Source organism: Pyxicephalus adspersus, chromosome 4 (genome assembly GCF_032062135.1).
Source record: "Pyxicephalus adspersus chromosome 4, UCB_Pads_2.0, whole genome shotgun sequence".
NCBI lineage: Eukaryota > Metazoa > Chordata > Amphibia > Anura > Pyxicephalidae > Pyxicephalus > Pyxicephalus adspersus.
Window position 1 is genome coordinate 97,702,884 of NC_092861.1, and position 27,320 is coordinate 97,730,203.

General features: G+C 38.9%; 2 protein-coding genes across 4 annotated transcripts in view; one reads left to right on the forward strand and one right to left on the reverse strand.

The window, feature by feature from the left end:
- The window catches only part of LYST (lysosomal trafficking regulator), a 204,136-nt gene extending 189,294 nt beyond the window's left edge, over window positions 1-14,842 (reverse strand). The window contains exons 1-2 of one of the 2 annotated variants that reach the window (XM_072409083.1): window positions 14,688-14,842; window positions 5,223-5,412 (exon numbers count right to left, since the gene is read on the reverse strand). In XM_072409083.1, the coding sequence (XP_072265184.1) occupies window positions 5,223-5,405 (183 nt within the window). In that variant the 5' untranslated portion in view covers window positions 5,406-5,412; window positions 14,688-14,842. The remainder of the gene's footprint in view (window positions 1-5,222; window positions 5,413-14,687) is intronic. The other variant, XM_072409085.1, reaches the window with a different exon arrangement.
- Window positions 14,843-21,178: 6,336 nt separating this feature from the next.
- The window catches only part of FMN2 (formin 2), a 134,264-nt gene continuing 128,122 nt past the window's right edge, over window positions 21,179-27,320 (forward strand). The window contains exon 1 of one of the 2 annotated variants that reach the window (XM_072409087.1): window positions 21,179-22,819. In XM_072409087.1, coding sequence (XP_072265188.1) covers window positions 21,505-22,819 — 1,315 coding nt within the window. In that variant the 5' untranslated portion in view covers window positions 21,179-21,504. The remainder of the gene's footprint in view (window positions 22,820-27,320) is intronic. The other variant, XM_072409086.1, reaches the window with a different exon arrangement.

Here is a 27,320-nt window from a genome sequence, read left to right on the forward strand (position 1 = left end):
AATCCTAGGTGCCTAGCACTTACCACCTGTTACCAATCCTAGGTGCCCAGCACTTACCGCCTGTTACCAATCCTAGGTGCCCAGCACTTACTGCCTGTTACCAATCCTAGGTGCCCAGCACTTACTGCCTGTTACTAATCCTAGGTGCCTAGCAGTTGACAGAAGTCGCTCAGAAGGGGTAAATGTTTTTTGCTGCTAATATGAGCTAAGCCTCACTTGTTACACCACATTCATTATACTATTACAATACTACAAAGAAATACACTCTTAAAACTTAGAACACTAGTAAGTTGGGTCACAATACATGGCATAGGACAGGTTACTGGATACCCATGGCATAAACAACTGGGAGCACTAAGTTTGCCGTGTTTTGCCACACACCCTTTTTTACCACCCGCCTACAGCTTCCTACCACCCGGCTGAAAAACATTTGTGACAGGTAGGTATATATTTAGGGGCCCCACCCCAATGCTCCTTGCTATGTTAGTGACTCCGGGGACCCCAATTTGCATTTTCAATTTAGGACTCCTAGTTGCACTTTCCTCAGAAACAGCAACCCCAAAGTTCAATTTTTTTAACTTTTTACATTTGTGACCCCCATATCTTAAAATTCTTTAAAGCTGGGGGGCTGAAATTGTAGTAACTAGTATCTATAAGGGTCCCCTGTACACTCCGAAAAATTCAGGTCATTGTGATTTACAGTTTAGGAGATATGGAGGTTTGTACACAGAGCAGTGAAGATGCAGAACGACATGCAGACTTCACACACAGCTCTAGCAGTGGATACATTTCAACGGCTTTTTTTTTTTTAATAGAAATCCCAGCTTGTGCTATGAGATGGGGGCTGCCTGTTTCTCATTCACATGAAGGCTGAACTGTGTGCTCACTTCTCATCGTAGCAATCCTCTCAACGGATGACACAGAGCACAGAGCAGCTTTACTGAGATCCGTGAAGAGAATGAGAGCTGCCAAGGAGAGGTGGGCGGCGTATTCACAGCAGCCGGGCGGTGCAACCGTCTAAAACCCTCTGGGGAGAACAATGTAAGGGTGTAGTGAAAGCAGGTTGCAAGAATGAATAAATTGAAGAAATATTCAGTGGAGACAAAGAGTAGAAAAAAAAAAATCATAAAATGATTGGGATGTGCTGCTGCAGGTGTAAATTGAAACCTATCACCAAGATACCCCAAAGTTAAAACAGCCCGAGCGACAGGGTCAAAGAGATCCCCAAAAAAAGCTAAGCCCAATCATTTCCAAACTTGAAAAATAGACTGTGGTATACCCTGAGGAAACTGAGGATGGCCAAAAAAAGGTATTTAGAAAAATGTGTAGGTAATTGAAGCTTCTTTCTGACTTTTCTCCATGCCAATATAGTGTCTCTCAAGATATTTTGTCTGAGATTCCGGGGTAAAGAAGGAATTCTACAATGCAAAATCAGCTCTCAAATGCCAGGGGTATACTATTGCTGCCTTCAACTTAGTATTAGAATATACTGAATTATCATTGATCTAATCAAAAACATGTCTTGTGATACAAGCCAGATAGTATAATCTTATATTAGGGAAATATATCGTGCCAACAACTGGTTGATCACTCCTGGGTTCGAGGCTACGTGATGGCAAAACCATAGTAGAAATATGCGTAGGTTTAAATTTCTGTCCCACTAGATTTGCTAACATCTTTCCTGACTCATTTCCAAATTTGTGAAATACCAAATCCGTATGTTTTGATTAAATTGCCAATTTTGTTTGAGTCTGGGTTCGGATTACACATTAATGTTTGTTGAGTTAACCTAAGGTCCTGAATAGCCTGATGAGATTTTGTGGACGGTATTTTTTTCTTTTTCACCATTGGAGAATATAATGTAATCACCTACATAAACTTTGTCAGCTTCCCAGAATAAAATTCAGTCAGACTAAAGCTACGTGCACACGTCAGATTTTTATCGCCCGATAATCGGCATCGGCCAATTATCGGGCGAAAATCTGCCGTGTGTACAGTCGGTGTCGTGTCGGTGTCGTCCATCGTCCGGACGACCGACCTGCCAGATCCACGGATGATGGACGACAGCCGATCCTAATGAAAGGGAAGGGGAGAGCGCGCAGCAGCGTGCCGCTCCTTCGCTCTCCCCCTCCCCTCTCCATAGAGCATGAATGGTGCTGTATGTACAGCACCGTTCATGCATCGTGCACTCCCTTGTCGTTGGAAAGGATCGTGAAAGATCCTTTCCAACGACAAAAATTGGAAGTGTGTACGCAGCTTTATGGACTGCATTGGTACTAGAGTATTCTGATTAGGCGGAGGATATCATCCCTTTAAAATCTGGATATTGATATAAAAAAAAAGAAGGGAATCTTCATTGAATATTATCATTTAGGCATGATCCCTAACAACAATATGAGTGAGTGATCAGAAATCACAAAAGTATGAATATCAGGTGATTCTATCAAGTTCAATAGGGAATCAGATCCAAATAATCTATCCTTGCATGTGAAATATGGACATGGGAGAAGAAAGTATATACTTTCTCTAAAGGGTACCTTTGTCTCCATTTAACGTTCAAGTGAGTATTTTCAATGGCCTAAAGTATCAATCCTCCAGTTCATTGGCCACTGAATTAAAGTCACCACCTACAATTTTATGTTCTGAGGGATCTTGTAGGATCCAGCCAGCAGCCTCCTGGAAAAATAGTATATTAGGAGTGTTTGGCGCATTAAAATTATAAAATGATATCTCATTATCAGGGAATGCTATAGAAACACGCTTTCACCATTGTAACCTTACTAGCAAGTATTTTATGTAAAAATTTATTGACACCTGATTCGCGGCCTACAGCAGGGGAGCCATATACCTTTCCCACCCTCAATTCACGTAACCTGACAAAAACTGAACACCTCAAGTGTTTCCTGAATCAATGCCAAATCTGTTTCTAGTAGTTTATGGTGGCATAAAACCGCCACTCAATTATTAGGTGAACGTAAACCCTTCACATTCAAGGAGACTACTCGCATATCACTCATTTAGCTAATACGCTTAGTACAATATGATTAATTTTAACAATACTAAAATTTTGTAATCCCAGCTTTAAGCAAATATTTTGGTTAAAAGACCCATAATCAGGTAAAGGGACATAGTGTTTTGCATATTTAAAAGTCCAAGAATATCTAGTAAAATTGTACCCTTATATAGATATATTGGAGAACTAATAAATACTCATGGAGAACAAAATATGTAACAAATTCATAAACATAAGACATGCCAAGCAGGCATTAAAGACAAAGGGAAGACATACCAAAACACCTACCTGCGTTTTTTTCCTCATAAGCCATTATAATTTGACAATAAAACATTCAGTTTAGGCTCACACCTGTGAATGTATATAAAATTTATATAGCCACAAGTATAGTGAGAATTAACTCCAACTTTATTATGCTGTTTCAAAATGACTAACTCAGCTATTTGTGTTCTTTACTTTCTGTTCCCGGAGGCGTCTTGGCCTTGCACCTGGTCAAGCGAAACCAGCAGATAAGGAGACCATAGAAGCTGTGCAAGTGGAACCAGCAGATAAGGGGACCATAGAAACCGTAACCCCCCCAAGAAAAGTAATGAGAGCGAAATGTCCAGTGGCAGCAAAATAAGTAAAACAATAACTTGTTTTTGTCTTCAGGCAAACTCAAGAAAAGACCACCCCAGAATTGGATGACCGGTGACGCAAGGAACTGAAGAATAAAAAATAGACTCTTTGGTTAATGTTTTCAGAGACTCTCAGACAGAGGAAGGGACAGTCCCAACCTCTATTGCCTTGACTGTTGTGAGTTTCCCACGCGTGAATAAAACCTTGATTCTTTTACTATACCTCAGAAGTTGTCGTGAATACTTGTCAACTTACCATTGACACACCCCACCAACTAACGTAACGAAAAGATTACCGATAGAACAAATATCTTGCATAGTCCAGATATCAAACAATTACCGGCCTTGGTGAAGTGTTATTATTTTTCCGGGGGGGGGGGGGGGGGGCACACTGTGAGCCCTCTCCAACTTACATATATTAGGGAGACCCAGAAATTTAGGCACCTCCGGGGCATATATAGGAGAGACGAGATTATTTAAGAGATTCTGGTAAACTAACAATTTGTAGATTATTTCTGCGTGCTCTATTCTCAAGATCATATCATTTTTACAATAATGTAGCAGTACAATTTTCCAAAGCCATTCCACGGGTTTGGGAAGACATAAAATCATCCTCCATATGTGAAATTCTATCCTCTGTTGTATTAAGCCTCTGTGCCTGCACTCCTAGCTCTTGTTGTGTCAGAATGCCTTTACTCACCGCAGCCTAAATGGCCTCTTGCAGAGTAGGTTTAAAGAGCTCCATCACTGCATCAGCAATCCTAGGGGGATCAGAAGGCTCAGTGGGAGCTGAAGGAGTTGCTGTGAAGCCGGGTCCCTGTACCCGGCTTCACAGGTTGTATCAGCAGCCATCTTGGTTTTCTGAGGACGAAGCTTATCAGCCTTTCCCATAAGGTTGCTGATCGGGATAGAGGCAGACTGGTCAATAAAACACTTCATAGGCAAGTACCCGCTTCTTTAGGAATCTGGAGCAGCGTATCCGGGGCTTGGAAAGCAGCTTTAGAACCGTGTTGTGGCTAGGGTGCAGGGGAGCCTCTGAGAACGCTCACCCTCTCAATAGACACCGAAACCAAAGTCCCGTATTTGTATGTGTGTATTACTTTGGTTGTTACCAACATCTGCTGTAAATTTCATGTCAATTGCCCCATAGAAATATATTCACTGATAAAAATGTTGAGATGTCCAATACTCATATCCCCCACTGTAAATTCAGGGGGCATTGCTTGACAGCAGAACCAATGCAGTTCACCACTATTAATTAGTTTTCAAGTGCCCCAAAATTCTGGTAATTATAGGCACGTGCCTAATAAGTCAATGGGACTGCTTATAGATGGAGAGCAGATGTCCCATGTTGTATTTTCACCACCATGTGGTGGTGTAATGGCTTTCTAGAATATCTTTGGCTTTCTAGAATATCTTTCACATCCATAGGACCAAGAGCGTCCTTCCAGATGTGTTTTTGACTCGTTCCACTACATAATGTATATGGTTGCTTTAAACCAACTTGGCCGCTATTCATTCATTTACACACAAGTAAAGGAGGTGTAAAGAGACTTCAACCATTAGACAAAATTTTAAAATTGAACAGTTACCTCATCAACACTGTCATTGAGCATTTTAAGAAGCACAAGCCCACGTCCATACAAAATATACTCTCCAAGAACTGCCATGTGGCTTTCTTCCTCTTCATCATTCTTGCTTTCTCCTCCTTCACTGCACAGTTTGTTGACATCAGACAAAAATTCCCGAGCTACAGAATTACAGTTGCTGCTCATTTTGGAGCTGAAACAGGAAAACAAAAATATCACTACTTGAGAATTTATTGGGATATTATTTTTAACCAACATCATAAGATGTATTTAGACACACACACAGACTGTTATTTGCAAACAGAGGCTAAAGTATTTGATAACATGTCTAAAAAATAATATTCCAATAAACATCACAGATACAACATTCAAATAATTCACACACTAAAGTACATATATACACAATTTACAATAAAATGTCATTACTTGCAATCTAAATCTGAAAGACTAAAATGTGAATGATAGTCAAAACCTCCAATATTTTCAGGTGCCTCTATTAAATTCTTACTAAACTTGTCTTTTAGAATTATTTTAGATTATGAAACCAAACTTGGTTCTGTTTTCTAAAAAATATTTTCCTGTCTAAGCCTTGGTAACCTGTCTGTGGGTTGAGTGTCACTTAGACTTCGTACACACGTGCAATAATTGTCGATGGAAAATGAACAATTAATGACAGATCAGCAATTATTCGACTATTTTGATCGCATAGTGCAAGATTCTGTACATGCAGAAAAGATACGATCGTTCAAAGATAATGTACACAGTAACAATTGTTTGAGCGATGCAGAAAGTGACATGTACTGGAGGAAGTGACATACAGAAAAAAACAGTGCAATTTATTACAGTGTTTGGTATAAAGATTGGTTGATGGACTGAGACACCGCTTCTCATGGGACTCCGCTACGGGAACTGCTCTTGACATCCCCAGATGACAATAAATATTACCTTAGAATGTCGGATGTGTGCTTCCAGAAACTACTTTCCACAGTGGGACCTTTTCTATAGAAACACGATACCTGTATAAGAAAGTCCATGACAGCTGAACAGAGGTTGATTGCCCCGTTAAGATACCTTGCCACTGGAAGATCTCTGCAGGACATGAAGTTCTCCACTGGGATCTCACCACAAGCAATAGGTCATATCATCCCTGAGACGTGGGCTGCAATAATTGGACAGCTTGAAAGTTGAGTACATGAAAGGTAGGTACCCTATACAATCATTACGCAAAAGAATGTACACTTTTAATTTATTCGAAAAAAAAATTTTTAACAAAGTGCAACTTTTTTGTAAAACTATAGCACATAAAAAGTATAAATAACAATATTAACAGCAACATAAATGCAATAAATAGTTGTGACACATTAACGTTATAAATTGATATATTGCTGGCTTTCATGGCCAAAACTATAGTCACTTGGCTAAACTGAGGGAGGGCAGTGGCAGGACTTGGAGGGTAGTTATATACAGGAGGGAGGTGAGGCTGCTGGTACGGAGTGGGGAAGGAATAAGTAGGGTTGTGTGGGTGGAGTTACTGCATCAACCCTTTGTTGGCCACATTGGTGACGATCAGCTCCACAGCACATGCTTGTTTCTGGGGTCATCTCATGCAGTTTTGCAGCAATGTTGAAGCCAAAGGCATCCAACTCATCCTCTTTATGGCTGAGTATGGCCATAGCTTGCTGCAAAGTTTGCTTTTTTTCTAGTTCATTTTCTTTTCCAACTCCTTTTGTGGCTGAGGCTGGAAGTCACTGGAGTGGATGTTGCAGCAGGTGCAGTCTCCACTAGGTCACTGGAGTAAGTCTGCAAGAAAGAAAAGAAAATAGAACATATCTCTTCTTATGTTCTCCCTTCAGTTTCCTGATACACGAGAAATGGCTGGCCATCGCTTCAGATTTTCAACTGTTCTGAACTTCCCTAATTGTGGAGGAGCAATTTATGGGAAACATGTAAGGATCACTCCATTGCACAAAAAGCTGGTCAACAGGCAACTGCACCTTCCTAGAAACAGCCAAACTGTAGAGGGAATGAACTTTGCGTTTGTTGCAGATGAAGCGTTTGCATTAGATGACAACTTAATAAAAATTATTCCCTCCAAGAATTTGGACTAACAGAAAAAAATTTTCAGCTACAGGCTACTTTTCAACTATTCATGCTAGGAGGGTGGCAAATGGCTTCAGAATATTTCATAATGCTATAAATCCGCACATGGACAAAACTGACAAGGTAGTCTATGCTTGCTGCATAATTTTCTACGCCGTAACACGTGCAGTGAATTGTTGGCCCACTAATACAGCAAGAGTTTGCTACAGCAGCACACATGGCACCAGGGATAAGACAATGGCACAAGCCAATCCACTGGTGTAGTGGATCAACAGCATGCAGATCCACAGAATGCTTCAGTGTCGGCAAAAGAAAACCCAACCAAGTACTTGCAGTACTTCAACACAACTGGAGCAGTGGAATGCCAGGATAGCATGACAGTTTAGAATTGACCAGAATGTGTGTAACTGCAATAAAAATCTGTACACATTTTTTTTTAAATTAGTCCTGTGTTTTTAAATATTGTACAATAAAAATATTTGTTGGTAAATTACCTGGTCTTGTGTCATGAAAATATCAGGAGTCGCATCAAGGCTCTGTGTACTTTCACCTGTATCATTATTCTCCTATCCTAGACAGCACACTGATGGATGCCCTTTCTCGTGATCAGTGAAGAGAGTCAAAATGTTGAAGTACCATAATTTATGGCATGGATACATCTTCTGTGTCAGCACCTGACAGCTGTGAAGCATTCACTTTGTTCAATTCTTTTTTGAACACAGTGCGCAAGTTTTGGATCTTGTGCTTCACATACCTAATGTTGGCCGTAGGATTTATGCTTTTGCAAAGCTCCACCATAACACTGTACGCCTTCATCTTCAGATACCTGTTGGCATACTTCCCAGACTTCATCTTCCACAGCACAGACGGATAGGATCTGAAGGTTTCAACTAATTCAGGCATGAAGTCTGGATTGTTGAACGTATCATAGGCCATGATCTCTGCAAAACATATAAAAAAAATTGCATTAGTCACCTTACACCACTACACACAAATACAACACAAGGACAGGCAAAGCAGCAACATCTACCTTATGAGAGTGTTCCGAGAAGGAATGTTCCAGGAAAAAAATTGTAAGAACGAAGCAACATTCGTGGATAACCCTGAACAATTTATTTCTCCCCAGCTTTCCCAGCACTCCTTGCATTTCCTGTCCTGTGACATCATATTCTGTGCTTGCAATCTTTAAAAAACATGCCACAGCTAAGTCATAACATCAGAAGGGGAGCATCACAAATGAGTCACGCTGAGATCGAGGTCATGCTGAGCATTCTTGACAAGGTGGATTACTATGACAGGAGAGCATTCCATCCACATCCAAATGCCAGAAAGGATCGCATTTTGGACACTGTGCAGAGCAGGCTGGAGGAGTGGCGTTGATTTGGGGTTGAGTGTTCCAAGAAACAGCTCTGTAAGCGGTGGTCTGACTTGAGGATTTAAGACGTTGCATCGCCAAGTGCAACTATTATATGTTGACTGCGCCTAGTAACTTCAACAGGTGTGATTGGGGAGGGTGGAACCTGCATTTTTTGTTATGTTTAATAATTCGTTTTTTTTTATCAGGACGACCAGCTTTAAACTAGAAAAGGCTGGCTGCTAGGGAGGCAGAGCAGGGGCTAAAGCCAGAGGTTCACCCTGAACATGAAGGTAGAATATTGCCATATACTAAAGCCTAAAAATATGTCAAGGACATACATGTTAGGTAGATTTATTTTTTCTTTCTGCAGAGTTGAATATTGCATCCCCTATGCACCCTATTATGGAGGAAGTGTGTACCTCATCACTGGATCTTGACCCAGGTATGCACCTAAAAGGTAGAGAGATAGGTTGAATATGGTAATATGTAATTAATGTTTTTTTTCTGTATACGTTTACTTTTTAGCTCCTGATGTTATTCCAGAGGGAGAACAGGAAAGCCCTAAGCCAGACAAATCAGGGTAGATGGACAGGTTTGGAGGAATGAAGAGAGGAGAGCCGAAATCTGTTGCTAAGCATTCTTACATGATGCATGCAGTAAAATGTCATGTGTCAACTTACCTGTACAACATCTGCGAACTCAAAATGCTTTTTTATTTTCCCACACAGGTGACGTTGCAAAGCAAAAAATTGCTGTGCAGGATAGACACACTTCAAAGCACTATGTAGAAAATGTCAGAGGCACTGAGGGCTGCAACTAGTGAGCTGGAGGCTCTCAAAAGAGAGGAGCAGCAAGCACGCTAATTAAAAATACTTTTTCTATTTATTCTGTTTACTTTTGTATATTAATTATAAAAAAAAATGTTGTACTTTTGTAAAAATTTGCATTGTGTCATTAATTGTAATTATGTGCGTCATAAAACTGAAGAACAGAACTGCGCTGGAAAGTGAAAATTACACACATACTTATATGCATATATAAACATAATATTAACATACATAAGTACATATACACAGTGAAGTGTGTTGCAATAAACGTTCGTTTGTCGCGCATGCTCAGAAACATCCACGATCACTGACAACCGTACACACAAAAAAACGAATAGAAGCGAACAATCGTTGCCCAATCAGATGCGCTGTTGCCATCGTTCGTTTCCAGCGACATTCCTCTTTGGCCCGTTGTTGTTCACTTTTTTTGTTAACGATTATCGGACGATCGATCGATAATGGTTCGTTTCCAATAATTATTGCATCTGTGTACGTAGCCTTAGCATAGATAAACTCAGTTCAGTTGCTCTAAGAGAAGATGAAGAAAGATGTTAACAATAATGGTACTACACAGACAAGCAATTTATTTTGTGGATTATTTGCAGAGGGGGGATTTTGAGCCTAGAAAAATCTTGCCCAATTACCAGTCAATAAAAGAATAAATGAATCTTGCATAAAACATCAAGTGGAGCAGTGGTTCAGGATCATCCTTAGCAGCAAAGCTAAGAAGTGACAATTTCCTTCTGGTAAGCCAGACAGCTTTTTTCATGAGAAGTTAAACCCCGATTTACCAGTGGGAATAAACATAACTATTTTTTGATAACTGTGGATTCTTCAATTGCACCAGATATAGCACAGTACATTTTTATTTTATGACTTTAACAGGGGTCCAGTTTTCAAGTCTGCAGGGCCTAAATAGCAGCCTTTGCACCTTAAAACAATAAACCTCAATGCAGATATATAAAAATGCAGGATGGGTTTGAGGGAAAAGAATAAATTACTGTCCAGAAAGGGGCTTTACAGTGGAACTAAACTCACCTCTCCTCACTTCATCACTTACGTTGACATCTTTTCTCATTTATTTTTTTTTTGCCATACCAAAATGATATAATTAATTTATTACCAACATCTGGGCATGCTGGGAATGTACAGTGAGCTGCACAAGCACAGCTTAGTGCTCATTCAACAGAACATTATGAGCAGACGGGTTTGTTTTACTGCAGAAGTGCATAGCATGCCCCTTCTGCAAAAAAACAGCTGCTTGCTCTCATTTTTTTCTTCTGTTTTAACCTTTATAAGTATCCATAGCTCAAACTTTTTTTGTTTTAGTTCTGGGCAGAGTAAGTAAGAGGTTTTATTACTTTTTTTGTCCCCACTATTTTCCCTTTTTACTTGGTGAGCACAGTTCCTGAAACAACATGTTATGCAAAATCCAAAATGTTAGGGTTGTTACAAGAAGAGGGGAAAAAAATACAAGCCAAATGTTTTAGGCAATTGCCTAAAAAGATGACTTTCCTACCAGGTCTCAAAAAAGTGAAATATTCCAAAAGGAAACAAAAACACTGACATGGGCTTCAACCATTCTAAAATATTTTGGTTGTAGATCTGTTTCAATGCAAATGTAACTGCAAATTACAAATTAAACAAATTCAACTTAGGGAAGCAAAACAAGAACTACTAGGTAACTAGGTAACAAAGAATACCTGCATTGTGAAAATAAGATCTTGATAAAATATCTATTCCAAACACCTTTATTATTAAAAGCAAAATGGGCTGTATAAATACTATTACATGATAATATAATATAAACTAGACTTTACCAGCTTATGGCCTGTCTTTTTCCAGCAACTGCTCTAATCTTCCCTGTCAGTTCAGAATATAAGCAAAAATAGGTGTGCCATCTATTACAAATACGGCTGCCTTAACACGGAGCAAACTATTTGCAACAAGTCTGTACTCCTTGACATTAGGAGTGACATTTATCAACTTAGTCAAGCTGCAATCACATTTTAAATCTTTCCCACAGCATTGGCTTGATGTGCAACATAACTAAGTAATCCAATCAATAATGTTCCATGCAAAATGAGTATTAAAAGATAATTTGTAAAACAAGATTTCATATATAAATAATTTAAAAAGAGAATTGATTTAAAATCATAATAGTTTCCCTATTCTAGCCCATACATTAGGAGCTAGCCACTTACTGGATGTTTGTTTCTGCACATTTTTCTTTGTAAATGCTAGACACTGTAGTAGCTAAACATCCCAGGAAGCCAGGGGTTTCTAAAATACAGCTAAAAGACACCGACTATTTAACAAACAGGCAAACCTAATAAAGTAGCTACCACAGTATATTCCAAAATCTGGAAAAAGGCTTGTGTATAGTAAATGGAAAATTATAAGTACAGTCTAATACATGTGCAGTGCTAGTTTTACACTGTTCTCACCACCAGGTTAAGAGACAAAAGTGTCACAAAGCATATAACAGTGGCTTTCCAATTTATAATAAAAGTTGTTACAAATGCACAGATTTGTCATCACAAACCTGTACTTTTCTAGCCAAGTATCCACTATTTTGACACCATATCCAGCATAATTGAAATACTAGCTACTTACTTGCATTCTACCCATTACCTTCTCAATCCTAAAAAGCGCCAGTTTTTTTTGTTGTAAACCTTGACATGTACCATTCAATAGCTTTGATAGCTATGATGAACATGAAAATTAGATTTAAAGACTCATTCATGCAGAATACCTAGGTTTTACAGACTATATATTCATAATCTCTCAAAACATCTGACAAGATCTCTTTAGGTTGGCTTCATTGCGCACATAAGAATAAGAACACTAAAATTTTGTCAAGACCAAAAGGCAAACAGAAAAAAAAAGTAACAGAAAACAGAGCTCACCACTAAAATCTTTACAACACAAAGATGTTAAACATGCAACTCATCACTCAGCAACCTATAACTATAAACAGAACTCAAATATCAAATCTAAGTGATCTATAACTTCTTTTTAAACTTTGCTAAACTTTAAAAATGTGTTTGATGAATTAAACACAAACATAAAACTAAAATTACCAAATGACCAATATGGCTTGAATATAATTGTAAAAACTGCCAATTTAAGAATCCTTCAATCACATGGGACCATGTGCTGTCACATGTTGGTGAACAAAGAGTGTCAGATTAGGACTCCTAGCAACCAAAAAACTAGGCTATGTGCTTCTCGTTTTTTTTTTTTTTTTTTACAAATACAGATGACCAAGGGTGTGAAGTCACCAATGCTTCTAACATCCAAACCAGCGGACACTGAAATCCCCTATCCCAAAAATAACACACTGTCCCTGGGTGGCTACACTTGCTGTTCAACTATATCTATGCAGAAAGCCATGGTTGCCATACTAGAATTCAAATATGTAGGTTAACTTGGATAACTGTAATTGATTACATAGTGGAAAATAGGTTTAGTAGGTTATGCAAAAAAAGGATTAGTAGGTTATGCGAAAAGGAAGTTTTTGTGGAAATAAGATAAGTTGTTTTAGGTTCTCAAATAAGTTTACAGTGATAAACTAATCATAACTTTTTGTATTAAAGTTTACAAAAACTTACCTTTTTTATTTTACAGATTAACGGTCTTATTTTTACACCTATTTTTTGCACTCATCAAATAAACCAAACACTTTCAAGTGTATATTTACCAAACAGGAAGCAAATACGAAACAGGGTTTACATATACATTGGGATCAATTTATTAAAACAGTAAATCAGTCATTTACCAAAACATTCCCTGGTGAAGAATCCACCTCTGCCAATGAAATACATAGATTTGGAAGATTCTCTAACACTGCTCCAGTGAATGTCAGATTCACTGCTTTAAATATATAAACCCCTCTAAGAGTTCGGAATGGCACTCTGCCCATCATTGGTTGCTTTCATATATTAGCAAACAAAGAAATAAAAAATCAATCACATTTTTAGTCTTTGATTATTGTTTTTTGGTTTCCACACAGAGGAAAATACTTTGCAAAAGCATTACAATGCTTTATTGTGAGGAACTATAGCAACTTCCCTAAATCAAGAAACACACACTAGCGTTCTGATGAAATTTTAAGAAAACGCACGGAAGTCTAAACCAAAAGGTAATAACATTTCTATGATTAGCAGATGCAGAGGAACACCTTCGTCTTTGTACAGATGTTTTATTAAACATCACCTACAGGCGGATTGAACTCTCTATGACCAATCCTATTTAGATTCATTTTACAACTTATATTTTTAGTGTCTTGCTACATTTAATTATTGTACTCCGCTGCATTTCTAATCTCCAAAAACAACGTATATGATTGCCTTTTATAGCAGTCTCTACAAAGCTGTGTATGCTTTATTCTAACCTGTTTTGGTACTTATTTTTCCTATTTTCCATAAGAGTACATATTCCTTTAAATATCCTACCCTCCTATAGCGAGAAGAAGGGGAGGAAGACATCATCATATTGGGCCTCCATATTGTATCAGAAAGGTGCTCCCTTCATAATAATAGCAACTTCTTTTTGATTGCATAATATGTTTATTAATCACATAATCGAGTACAATACAGTCAGGGTACAGTCATACATGGAATTGCAACGCAGCGCAAGAAACACTACATTACAATCCCTCACAACATACTCACAAATAAATACATACATCCCTCCAAACTGCAGTGTTATACTGCAAACAACCACAACAGATTGCTAACTGATGTCAAACCCACCACCAACAATCCAGTAACATCCACAGTGACAAAAAGCTGCTTTCCATGTGCCACTTAATGTCACTAAAGCCAACAAAGGCGTCCAATGAAGAAACCAATGGAACACACTTTGAGAAAGTAGTAGTACAAAAATGTATATTTAGTAATTTAAACACCAAATAAAAAGCTATAAAAAATATTATACACATTTAGAATTCGCTACCACATCGTTCTGTGAACTAAGAAAAAGCAAGCATCTGTGCAATACAAGGCGTAACAGGCGTGTCATCACAACTCCAGACATGCAGAACCTCCATGCTTTACGAATTTAGAGAAGCTTTGTGTTGCACAATTCATAAAACACCCATTCCACGTTCACGTTGCACATTCAGACAGAATTGTTTAGGTCTGTAAAATGATAAAAGTGAAAGTACATCATTGCCCTTACCTGTCCGCTCCAAGGTAGGAAATAGGAGAAGACGCTGCCCGCCGGTACTTAGCAAGACACTGTCAAAGCAGCACTCCAGTTGATCATACACCCGAGCCTGTCATTCCTCCGATACCGCGAGACCGAGGGAGTCATGCGCAACAGCACGAGACCCGCACTGGGAAATCTTACGTCAAGCCTGGCGTAACCGAACAGTGTGTTACGCGCATGCGCCGCAGCTGTTTTACGTAAACTCCTGTCATTTATGACTAGGTATATTTATAGGGAAGAGAATTTACACGGAGTGTCTAAATAATTGCATGAGCTGTTGTCACGTAAAATTCAATTGTATGCTTGTATTAGAAGGTGCTGATCCCAATAACTGCTATTTAGGTGGACTGCAGTTAATACGGTAAAGCGAAAGTGTGAGGATGGAAACCGGTCTACTATTACTGGCTTTTTTGAAGTGAAGGTTACAGGGCTAGAAAAGTTATTTTGAGTTAGTAATTCACTGACCTCAAACAGGCATGCAAGAGGGAAGTTTATAGTGCTTTTTTGTATATTTTGTTGGGTCAGTTCCTTGCTGGAGTCTGTTTATATTCACTAATATTCCTCTGGTGGAAAGTCTTTCAGGTTTTTATGTTTTCAATGGTAGTTAGTGATTCTCTGCCAGAGAATGGTGAATGTTACATTCACTGCTTTATAAGATACTCAGATACTGCAACAAGTAGGGCCACTATTGTTCAGTATCTGTGCCCTATTTCTCTCCCCCCACACCCCTACCTTCCAGTATGAACACCGGCAGCACAGATTACACAGATGTACACTTAAATGTTGACACTATGTTGGAAATGGTATATCGTATACCGTGTACATGGAACCTATACATGCACCCTTGTTTTACCTGAATTTTGTGTTTTTTATTTAAAGTTTATGAATAAATTTACCTTTCCTAGCGGTAACCCCGAGTGTGACTCGGGGTAGAAAAAAGTTGTTGAAAGCAATAACCCCCGAGTCAGATTCGGGGTAGGTAAACCTATGGGAAGTAATTTCAGCTTTACCTGATCCGCTGGCGTCCCGAGTTGTCCATCGCTGCGATCCCTGTCTTCTTCCTTCTTCCTCCGGCGTCTTCTGCACACGATGAGTCACCTTGGGAATTCCTGGTAACGTTGGTGCGTGTGTACGTTGCTGGTGGGGCGGGAAATTCAAAATCAAAATTTGAAATTCCCACCACTCCCCCAACGCAACGGCCACACGTACCGACATCACCTGAAACTGCTGGGTGACTGATTGGAAGCAGAGGACGCGGCCAGAGGATGGGATCGGCAGGGCAGGACGATGGGGGACGCAGGCGGACCAGGTAACGCATTATTCAAACCACCATTTTCGGGTCGAATATAGGGACAACCCAAACTCGAACACCAACACTAATTATAACATTTAGAAAGATAGTGTCATTTCAGAGACAAAAGAGCATGAATAAATATTTCTAATGGTCATCTCAAGTATTAAAGTCTTTCATTTGACACCCAGTAAGTGTATTGCCCAAGCTTCTCAGAGGAAGTAAGGGATTTTGGAATTTGAGGACCAGACAAACAGGCAGTCGTCTCTCTTTATTTAAATTTTATTTTTAATTTTTTTCCTGGAAACTATTGTCACTCCTAAAACACAAAGAAAACAAGTTATCTGGGTCAGGTGGACGATATCTCTCACCAGGACATCCCTGATTGGGCTTGATACATCTTGCCAGAACACTGCCACCAAAACCTAATTGTTACAGCCTTATCAAAAATTAGGGCTTACAGCATACTGTCTCTTTGCTGGAGCCAAGGAATTTTAGAGCTTGAGGATCAATTAACCCCCTGTGGCTCGGGGTAAAAAAAAATGCTGAAAATTAAGAATGGGGTAGCTAAAAACAAAAAGAACACCTGGTCCCTTCAGCATCTTGCCTGTCGGATCCCATCCTCGGGCCGCGTCCTCTTATTATGATCTTCACTGACACTGGGAGTTCCCGGTGGCGCCGGTGCTTGCGGGAGGCGCGGTGGGAAATTCAAATAATTTTGTATTGAATTCAATACAAAATAACTGTACTATACTATACAAAGTAATCATTATATTATATTTATATAATTATATTATATATGCTACTGTACAGTTATATTACAGGTTTTAGTATATTTATGCACCCTTGTTTTAAGTATTTAACAGTATTTTTTTATTTAAAGTTTATTATTAAATTAATATTTTATTATTTATTAAATATTGGACATACTTCAGTGAGTTATGTCCAAGAATTATAGGCCTACAATGTAAAATAAATTTCCATGCAAAACAATTTACCCCTTTTGGCCTAAAAATACTGACATAATTAGACCTCCAGGGAGGTTAAGAAACAAGCAAAACTGCAGATACATCAGCCTCAGCCAAATGCTCAGGAATTCCCTAGCTAGGGATATATGCTATATTGACTTTTTGGTCCAGACACTGAATTGTTTCCCATTTGTCACGGTGTCACAGGGCGGGATAGTGGACCCTACGTGTTACCAGCCCGGTTGGCCGAGAAGTGCACAGGGCGCATTGTCTAAGCAACAGCCTGGTCTGCTCCAGAGCCTCTAGAGGTGAGAATGTTGCCCTGCAGGATGGAACAAAGTGTGGTACTAATTCAGAGCGGGAAGTGACCTGTGAAAATGTTTCTACAGAGCTGTTGCTGTCTGCAGAGGAGCGCAAGGTGGGTGACCTGAGACATGGGCACAGATCCCCTGGTACTGTGAGGTTTCCCTGGTACTGCAGGGATCTGTGACACCATTGTGTCCTTGATCACCTTTCAGTGGTAGCACATGCTCCAGCCACTACAAACTCTGCTACAGGACAACTCTGTCCCCTCTTGCTGCAGTTTCCAATTCAGCCTAACTGCTCGAAATGGTGGTGTATCATTGATTCTAGACATCTCGAGGACCTGGGAAACTCCTTTTTCATCTTGGTATTATATGTCCAAAGATGCTAGGATGGAAACCTCTCTCTTGTACACAGTCACAAACCCTCTCTATGCTCCAGTCTCTCACTATCATGATGTGACACCCAGGATTGAATCACAACTTACTATTTTGGCTCTTAGTTGCTACCTATTTTTAAAGACATAGCTTTTGACTGATTTTTAGAAGTACTGCTTTATTTTCTTTGTCTTCAAGGCCTCAACTGTAAATTATCCTACTAAAATTTACTTTGATATGGTTCTATATGTATTTCTCATTGCAGCTGTTTTGGAGTTGTGGAATTACTTGCCCTGGATTGAGAGGGACAGTACCTCATCCTTCATGGCTAAAAGAGTGTGATTGATGTCACCATTGATTATGCTCCCAGGTGTTATTCCTTTAAAAGGTACTTACTCTTTTAACTGCACTAACTTAACCCTTTGCCTATTTAATTATGGTAGTTGACCATAACCTATCCCATAACCCATACCTTGATTGTTCTTCAGGTAATCCCCACCCTGACCGCTTACTTGCCCTCCTGCTTTAGGCATCTGATATACCAACATGGTCGATATGACTTTTGGCACATTAACCACTCAACAGACAAACAGTATATTTTTATTACTAGATTGAATTATTTAAAACCAAAACCCCATTGGGACTTTTCAGTCAGCCAAATAAAAAATTATAAAATAAAACCAAGTTTATTGAAAATGTTGTTTAAAAGCACATGTTATTAATAGATAAAAACAAACCTTTAAATATCCCCCTTTATTTATACATTTTAGTGTCTGTAAAGTCCCAATATGGTTTTGGTTTCAATCATTTTGATTGAAGTAGGGATGTGGCAGCAATGACAAAGCATATGGGCTTGACAATCTTTTATGTTATTCCATTATTACTGGACTAATTTATTATTTTTCAACCTCCTGGTCCTCAGAGTGACATTATATTCAAATATAGGCCCTATCAGTTGGTTTGATAACCCCATGAGGACTCTATGCCCCTTAAATAGTTGAAACAGATATTACATAACTGCCTCTTAGTAATACTACTGTGCATCTCGAGCATCCGCAGAAAGAGTCTTTTCGTGGGGAAAAAATGTACCGTTATCACACATGCCTAGTGAGATGGGCAAGTTTTTTTTCCAACCTATGTCACCCGATCTCCCGCCTGGGTTGGGTGACGTAGGAAGAAGAACCCGTAAAAAGAGACGAAGATGCGGCTCGCGGATGCATCTAGGGACGACGCAGGACCCGATAGAAGAGACCTCTGGATGGATCAGACTGCCCTGCGGGATTTAGGGAAAGTGGATTTTTTTTTTTTTTTTTAATGTTTTAGGCACTTTTGGGTTTAGTTCCTCTTTAAGTAAATGATGACAGCAGAAGGGTTCCTCCCTGTCCCTCCCTGACCAATACAGAAACACTAAAACAATAATGGCAATCTAAGTAGGATTAGGGGAGTTCATCAGAAACAGTCAACTCGCCCAGCCCCAATAGAAACTTTGGTGAGAAAACATAGGAGGATGTAGAAAAGATAGCCAGTTACCCTTCCCTACATGGACACTGCAGATCTCCTATCTTATAGCCTTCTCACCACTTGTATGGATGTAAACATTAGTGAATCTCCAGTGTGTCACATACTGACTGCTTCAGTGATTTTCCAGGATCTGGGGAACCTGTGTGATGCTACCAGCAGTAGTCAACAGAAAATGCTCTAAAGAACACAAAGTTTAAGCACATTTGTATAGTAGAGACACTAAACTAAACACAGCTTAGAATGTGGAGAATGTACCAAAAGCGTCCATAACATATACCCAAGGGTCCACTATGTCCCCCAACATTGGAAGAAAACAAATTAAACCAGACATATTTGCCTCCAATCTAATAAAATTCAAAGTGGTCAAACTTATTTGTGTCCACATGGGCTTACAGCTTTCTATTCTAAAATGTTACCTGAATGTGGTATACATGCACATATAGTTTCTGTGACTTCAATAAAATTTTGAAACTTGCTTTACATTTGTGTTGTAGCAATATGTGGCAAAACACACAGTACATATTACTATTCATTGAAAATAGCACTTCAGCATACACATACAGTAGCTACCAACCCATCTTTACTGCAGTGTGGTATTGTGTATGTTGTAGTGTACAGCATTGCTAAAAAAGAGTGTGGTTACAGGCCATTTATCATTAACAGACTATCTTAACAGAACATATGTGATACGTGTAACACACAACAACAGATTAGTCAAATGTAAATCCGTCTCCGCTATTTCTGTGAACTGCTTTTGAAAATTGAATTTGCTATACAATCTGAAAGTATTGACCATCATCTATATACTGATCAATAAAACATGTTATAAAAATACGGTAATGAACTGCCAGTCTAAGTGGCAAAATAGGCTTTATTGGCGTTGTTCAGGTATTTGTGAAAAGACGCTGATTCTAAGTTATTTGAAGCCTTGTTTAGCATCTCATGTTCAGTTGTCCTGTGAATTAATTTTATAGGCTTGAATGGGAATGATTTTTAAACTCCTCCTGTATTTGATAAGCATTTGTATGTGGCTTAAGGGGTAGTTTAAAAGCGATTGAAAGGGAAAGTACTAAGAAATTACATGTTTCTGCTTCCTGTACCCCTTCCATTTCCTGTCTATGATAACGGTTGCTCAGAGGTTAGCACTCTGGTCTTTGCAGCACTGGGTCCTGATCTTGGCCAGGACACTATCTGCATGGAGTTTGCATGTCCTCCACCAGTTTGCATAGGCTTCCTATTTCCCCCCCCAAAATTCACCTGAGACTGTATTTAGGACATATCACTGTGGTAGGGATTTTAAGCACAGGTACCGCTAGTGACATGAATATGGATGTTGTAAAGCACTGTATAAAATATTTGTGGTATATAAATAAAAGATAATAGTGATAAGACAATACTTACTCTTTACAAATGCTCCTAAAGTAGTTTTTAGGCATTTAAATACTGCTGTGTAACAGCTGTGTGCAAATGCCATAAAGTGTTTAGCAGTTGATTTTGGGCACCTGGAAAGTATTGTAACTACCATCTATGTGTGCTAACACTTTATTAGCCCAGTATTTCCAGCAGATCCTATTTGTGCATTTTCAGGGTTTTTGATTTTTAAACAGTACAAATCGTAACAGGAATGTACAGAAAATGTTACCTATACTAATGTAAATCTTGGTTGGTATAGATTATCACACTGTGCATATACCAACCTCTGTGTCCTGTCTTCTTGGTTATCTTTTTTGTAAACAACAGATCAGAAAGAATTATCCTTTTGAAATATACTGAACTGCCAGTAAAGGGAAAGGGCATATATTTGCTATTATTTCACAAAATCCAATGCAGGCTGCATAATTTCACAATAACTATGCTTGCAGAAAAGCGTCTATTTCAAACCAATATTTCAAAAATATTCTGCATCGTGATTCTCATGCTACTGTACATTTCTTATTTTCTGTCCAATGTTCTAATAGTATTATGCTTTCTGAATTATTTATTGTAAGAAATTGATTGTAATATATTTTTTAATACAGTTAATTCAATAAAAGTAATGTGAATACTGTGAGATTGTGGCTGCTTTAATGATGTACACAGAGGAGGACCATGCAGCAATCTCATCAGGATCAGCTTGGAGCTGTCAGCAATGTGCAGCTGAGCACTGAGCATGTCTCTGAGGCGCAGCCTGCAAGCTGCTTATTATGCACAAAGGCAGCAGACGGAAGAGAAACACAACAGACCAAAGCATCTCTTTCTGTAGAGAAGAGATTTTTCTTTCTGTAAGCTTTTTCTTTATATGCTGGGAAAATGACTGACTGGCTAGAGAAGACTTATTTCTGAACAGGATGGGAAATCAGGATGGGAAACTAAAGAAAACCTCTGGTGATGTGCAAGAGAAAATAGACCCTAGGCCTGATGATGGAGATAATGCAAAAAAAGGAGGCAGAAGGACCCTAGGAAAACGCAGCGACCAGCATGGTAAGAAACGAAGTAAGTCTGAGTCAAGACAATCAGTATTTTCAAATCTGAGGATAAGAAAGACGCTAACCAAGTCCAGGGATGAAACCGGTGATTCAAAAGAAGATGTCCCGGGAGGGCAAATTATGCATACAGAAGAGATGGACAGCACCCTTTCTATTGCTACAAAAACTCCAGAAATTAGCATTTCAGCGGATGAGGGTCTTTCTGATACTGATGCTGATAATTTTGTCTGCAAGTCCTTAACAGCAGCTGCTGTGAATCAAACACAGGAGGGACAAAAGACCAGTTCAGGATCTGACACAGATTTATACAGCTTCCATTCAGCCACAGAACAAGATGATTTGCTCTCAGACATCCAGCAAGCAATTAGGATTCAGTTCTCTCACGAAGGATGCAGTGAAGCTGGAGATTTGTCTAAAATGTTTCAAGGACAACTAACAACCTCTCACACTTTATTTTGGGATGTCAGTGAGCAGTTCCTAACCAATAAAGAAAAACTGTTTAAGAGCCCATCTGAAGTGAAACACGCTATAGTGGCTAATGGTGTTAGTGCAGGAATACCTGAAATTGTTGGTAAAGAAATTATTCTGGAAAAACAGTTTCACAATTCTGCAGAGGAAACACATATAGTACCAAAGGAAATTGATATCTCTTCTATAGCTGACACAGTTTCTCAAGCCGCCATTACCGGAACGTGTAACAACATTGATTTTGTGGCTCAACATTTTAAAGAAAGTAAATTAGATAATGTAACAGATATAATCGAGAAGAGATTTGATTTAACGTCTAAGGTAAATTCTACCGAGATAAACTCCAGCATAGCAGAAGTCACTTCGGATAGTTTCCTAGCTACCCTAAACACAGAATATGAAACACAACTTGCTGGCAAAACAAGTAGGTCCCCAAGTTTTCATTCTGATTATCCACCACTATGTAGTCACCAGTATCAACAACTGCAACAGTACAAAAAAGAAGTTAAAGAAGCTAAAAACATGTCCAGCAGTTTATCAGGAATCAGCAGATCTGCAGATTGGACCACTGACCTAATCAAGGTGCAAAATAAAAGTATGACCAACAGTTCTCCAGACATTTTATTGTATGGAAAAAAAAATGGTAGTATGTTCAAGAATACTGCAAATGTCACTCTGTCATCTTTAAGCTTTCCCAATATACTAACAGGTGAGAAATTTTTAGTATACCTACTCTGTAAAATGACCATTGTTTTAGTAATTTGTAAATGTAATTATTTTCATAACACTTGGATATTTAGATGTGTTTATATTACAGGCATTTTAAAGTTATGATTGCATATAAATTTGTAAATATATTAGTGGATGTTAATCAAAGTACCTTTATGATCAGCAGTGTCAGCATCCAATGACAGGCCTGAAAACTTGTACTACCTGTATTTAAACTGTTCAAAAGTAAATGTAGATAAAGACTTGGGAGATGGTCATTGCTCCAAAACACCATAGACCACTATTACAATTTTTGTAATATTGTCTTAGACCAGGTAGTTTTACCTATCTGTAAAGTCTACAATTATGCTGTTACTGTATATTTTGTCATAGTTTACACAGGTCTTTAGTTTGACTTTTATTTATGCATTTTATGTGCTGCAGAATTGATTGCAATTCAACATTTTGTTTATGATTTTTACACACATATTGCATAGCTTTCTTTATCAATTTGTTTGAAGTATGATGGTTTTGCTGTGTCTCACAATATGGACAGTTTTCAGCTGTAGTTTTTAAGTGCAAGTTTTCTTGGTTGATTCTACTAAATCAGTTCATCTAATGAATAGTTCCTGTTAGACAACATAGATACCTCTAACTTCAAACTCTATAATGAACCAGAAACATAGTACAAAGCGCTGAATGCAGTAGCCCATGTCAATGGAAATTAGGATTCTAAAAGAAATCAGTTTGGAATATATAGACACAAGACATCTTTTTAAAGCCAGGTAATGTTTTTACATAGGGAGGACTCTATTAAACATATTTTTATAACCCGAAAATGTGTTTGTGTTGGTAAATTTATAAACCAATACCATTTAATTTCAGGTAAAAGGGAAAGTTAATGTAAAAAACTTTTTGTAAATTAAATTGAGTATTTTCTGTGTAACAGCATTATCTGTGCTTAACTCTGACCATTCACTAGTAGTTGACACTTGATAAATTATACATTTTTTTTCTTCTAAACTAGATAGAACAGATATATCTGATCTATCTTTTATCAGTATTTTGCCTGAAAAAACAGATCTTTTTTATCACTTTTCTTCACACATTCTTATTATTTTAACCAGCTTGCATTTCCAAACTAAATACATGTTGAAAGTGTTCAAACATCACAAAAAGTAGAGGTGCACTTGGTTTGTACAAAACATTAGGGGCCCATTAGGGAACACTTTTTTGAGTGTGTTAACATATGCATTAATCTGTATTTTATGAATGCATTTAAAACATTCATTTAAGTCGGAGTTCTTTATCTTCAGTCCATGAGGGCTAGGATTGGCACACATTTTTAGTATATTTTTATTAGACAGCAGCAAATGAACAAATGGAATGGTTTACAAAGAGTTGTCACATAACTCTCTCCATGCCAAAATTTGGCCCCTTCTTTAGGGCATGCCTTTTTATTTTGAATGAGCAATTAGTGAATCCCAATATATAAAAAACACATACCCATATATGCATCAATTTTGCAGTGCTGCACACCACATCACCCACATTCACTTTCACATCTATGTGTTGAAGTACAGTGCAAGTTAGTTTTAAATGTATATAAGCATTGGGATGCCATTGAAATAACACAATGCACTACCATGCATGCATTAAATGTTAATTTCAACATGTGTTAATACATAGGTGTGAATTAAAGCTAATATTTCTTGAAGAGTAAATAGGTATGGGTGCTTCACAGTGACCTCATTTTTAAAGCTGACCTAAAAATCTAATTTTTACTTTATATAAAAGTGTATACAACCCTTTGATATAAAGAAAAAATATTTCTTTATGGCTATCAAGGCTGAATTGGAGTGCAGAGCTTCCCATGATACCTACGACAGGTATCCCGGGAGGCTCCTGGCTGCTCCTTGCATTTTCCTACACTGAGGGGAAAAAGATGCCAATCTTTTTTCCCTTTTCAGCAGGTTACGTCACCCAATCTCACACCTTTGCAGTGAGAGTTAGGGTGACGTAGCCAGAAGAAGGAAGTAGAAGGCTGAAGATGGCGGCACCTGGCAATTGTTCCGTGTTGGGATGGAGAGAATTCTAGAACGGCGCGGGACCCAATCGAGGACTTTTCCAGCGAGGGATATGAAGAATTAAATGTAAGTGTTTTTTTTTTTGTTTATTGCTGCTCACTCTTGGTTGGTGAAACAAGTGGCTTGGAATCAAGTGGAGTTAGAAAACACAGTTTTCTGATATTGTGCATTTGGTAGTTGTGTCTGTTTGCCTGTTGGGTTGTGTCTGCTTGACTGTCAGTTTTGTTTTAAATAGCTTTTTTTTCCTTTTTCAATGCTGATCTCTAAGGGGGAGTGGTCAAGGTTTCACAGGTGATTAAAGTTCTTGGCAGACTCACCTTGAGCTTGCTCAGTCTTGGCTTGTGAAACAAGTGGAGTTAGAAAACACAGGAGTTTAAAAACAAAAGGAGTTAAATCCTTATAGTAACCACAAACTGTAAGTAAACCTTTATAACTCCTTGTAAACAAACATGGTAACTAGGAAAATGAGTGGTAACAAAGTGGAAGGTTTTGTTTAGTGAACAGTCTGCCATATGTATGAACAATTGGAGCAACAAATCCTATTACCACTGTGACAGATGTGAGCAAGTCACCCTTCTGGTATCTGGCATTGGAGAGCTGGAGAAGTGCATTGCAACACTTAAATCAGTCGATCACCTTAAGAGGGGTCTCCTGCTTAGTGAGCAGGTAGTTAATGGCTTAGATGTGGAGGGTGGAGAAGTTAATCAGGATGAACATGTAGGGAGTTGGGTTACTGTAGTTAGAGGGAGTGGTAGGGGACCCAGAAAAGGAAGGCCAGCCCTGTGTTTGAGCACCCTAACATTTTTGCAAAGTTATGTGAAGATGTGCAGGTGGCAGACCCAGTGGTGGCAACTCTGGATGTTACTGCTACCCCTAACAGCCGGGAGAGCAGCCCAACTAGTAGCGGTGGGGAGGGAAATACAGGATGGAAAAGATAACTGGTTGTCGAAGGGGATTCTTTGATCAGGAGGACTGATAGAATAGTTTGTTGCCCGGATCCCTTCAACCAAATGGTTTGCTGTCTACCTGGTGCCAAGGTTCGGCATGTGGTGGACCCAGTGGATAAATACTGGTAGGGGCTAGGCATGACCCAACTGTCTTCGTCCATGTTGGAACCAATGACAGGACTTTATTATTATTATTATTATTATTAATATTATTAAACAGGATTTATATAGCGCCAACATATTACGCAGCGCTGTACAGTAGTTAAGTTACGCTGTTAAGTAGTAGTTGCAAATGACATTAGGAGGGGAGCTATGTAGTGGTGAGAAGTAGTGACGCTTTTTAAAGACAGAAGGCAAGGCAAATAGGACAAGAAAGACCATTCCAGACAATTGGGGCAGCTCTAGAAAAGTCTTGTAGCCGTGCGTGTGATGAGGTTATGAGTGAGGAAGTCAGTTGTAGGTCGGAGGAGGAGCGGAGATAGCGGCTGGGGGAGTATTTTTTTTACCAGGTGAGGAATGTAAGTGGGACAAGAACTGTGGAGGGATTTGAAGGCAAAGCACAGGAGCTAGAATTTGATTCTAAGGTGAAATTAAAGCCAGTGTAGAGAACTGCAAAAAGATGCAGGAGAAGAGGAGCAGTGGGAAGGATGGATGAGTCTAGCTGCAGCGTTCATAATAGATTGGAGAGGAGAGAGTCGGGTTAGTGAAATACCAGAGAGAAGGATGTAGATGATAAGTAGACCAGATGAGATGACAATACAGTAAATGGTACATACAGTAGTCCAGACAAGAGATGATAAGAGCATGTACAAGGAGTTTGGTGGTCTCTGGGGACAGGTAGGGGCAGATTTTGGAGATGTTGCGTAGGTGAAAGTGACAGGACCTGGAAATGTTCTGAATATGTATGGGGGGTAAATGAGAGAGCAGAACCAAAGATGATGCCAAGACAATGTGACTGAGGGGAGGATTAAAAACTGGTATTTTCAGTTAGAAATATGTCAGGGGGAGATTTGGAATTTGAAGAGGGAAGATGAATTCTGTTTTATCCAGGTTGAGTTTCAGGAATCGGTCAGACATCTATGATGATATGCTAACAGGCAGCATGAGACCTTATCCAGGACTGAGGGAGACAAGTCAGGAGTGGACAGATAGATTTGAGTGTCATCAGCATACAGATAGTACTGTAAGCCAAAGGAGGATATGAAACTACCGAGAGAGAAGGTGTACAGAGAAAAAAGAACCGGTCCAAGGACTGACCCTTGGGGAACAAACAACAGGGAGGAGAGGAGGAATTACCATTGAAAGAAATTTGAAAGGAGCGGTCAGACAGATAGGAAGCAAACCAAGAGAGAGCAGTGTCACTGATACCGATGGAGCACCTGATTTGTATTAGAAGTGGGTGATCAACAGTGTCAAAAGCGGAAAGATCAAGGAGAACGAGGAGGGAAATGTTTCCTTGAGACTTAGC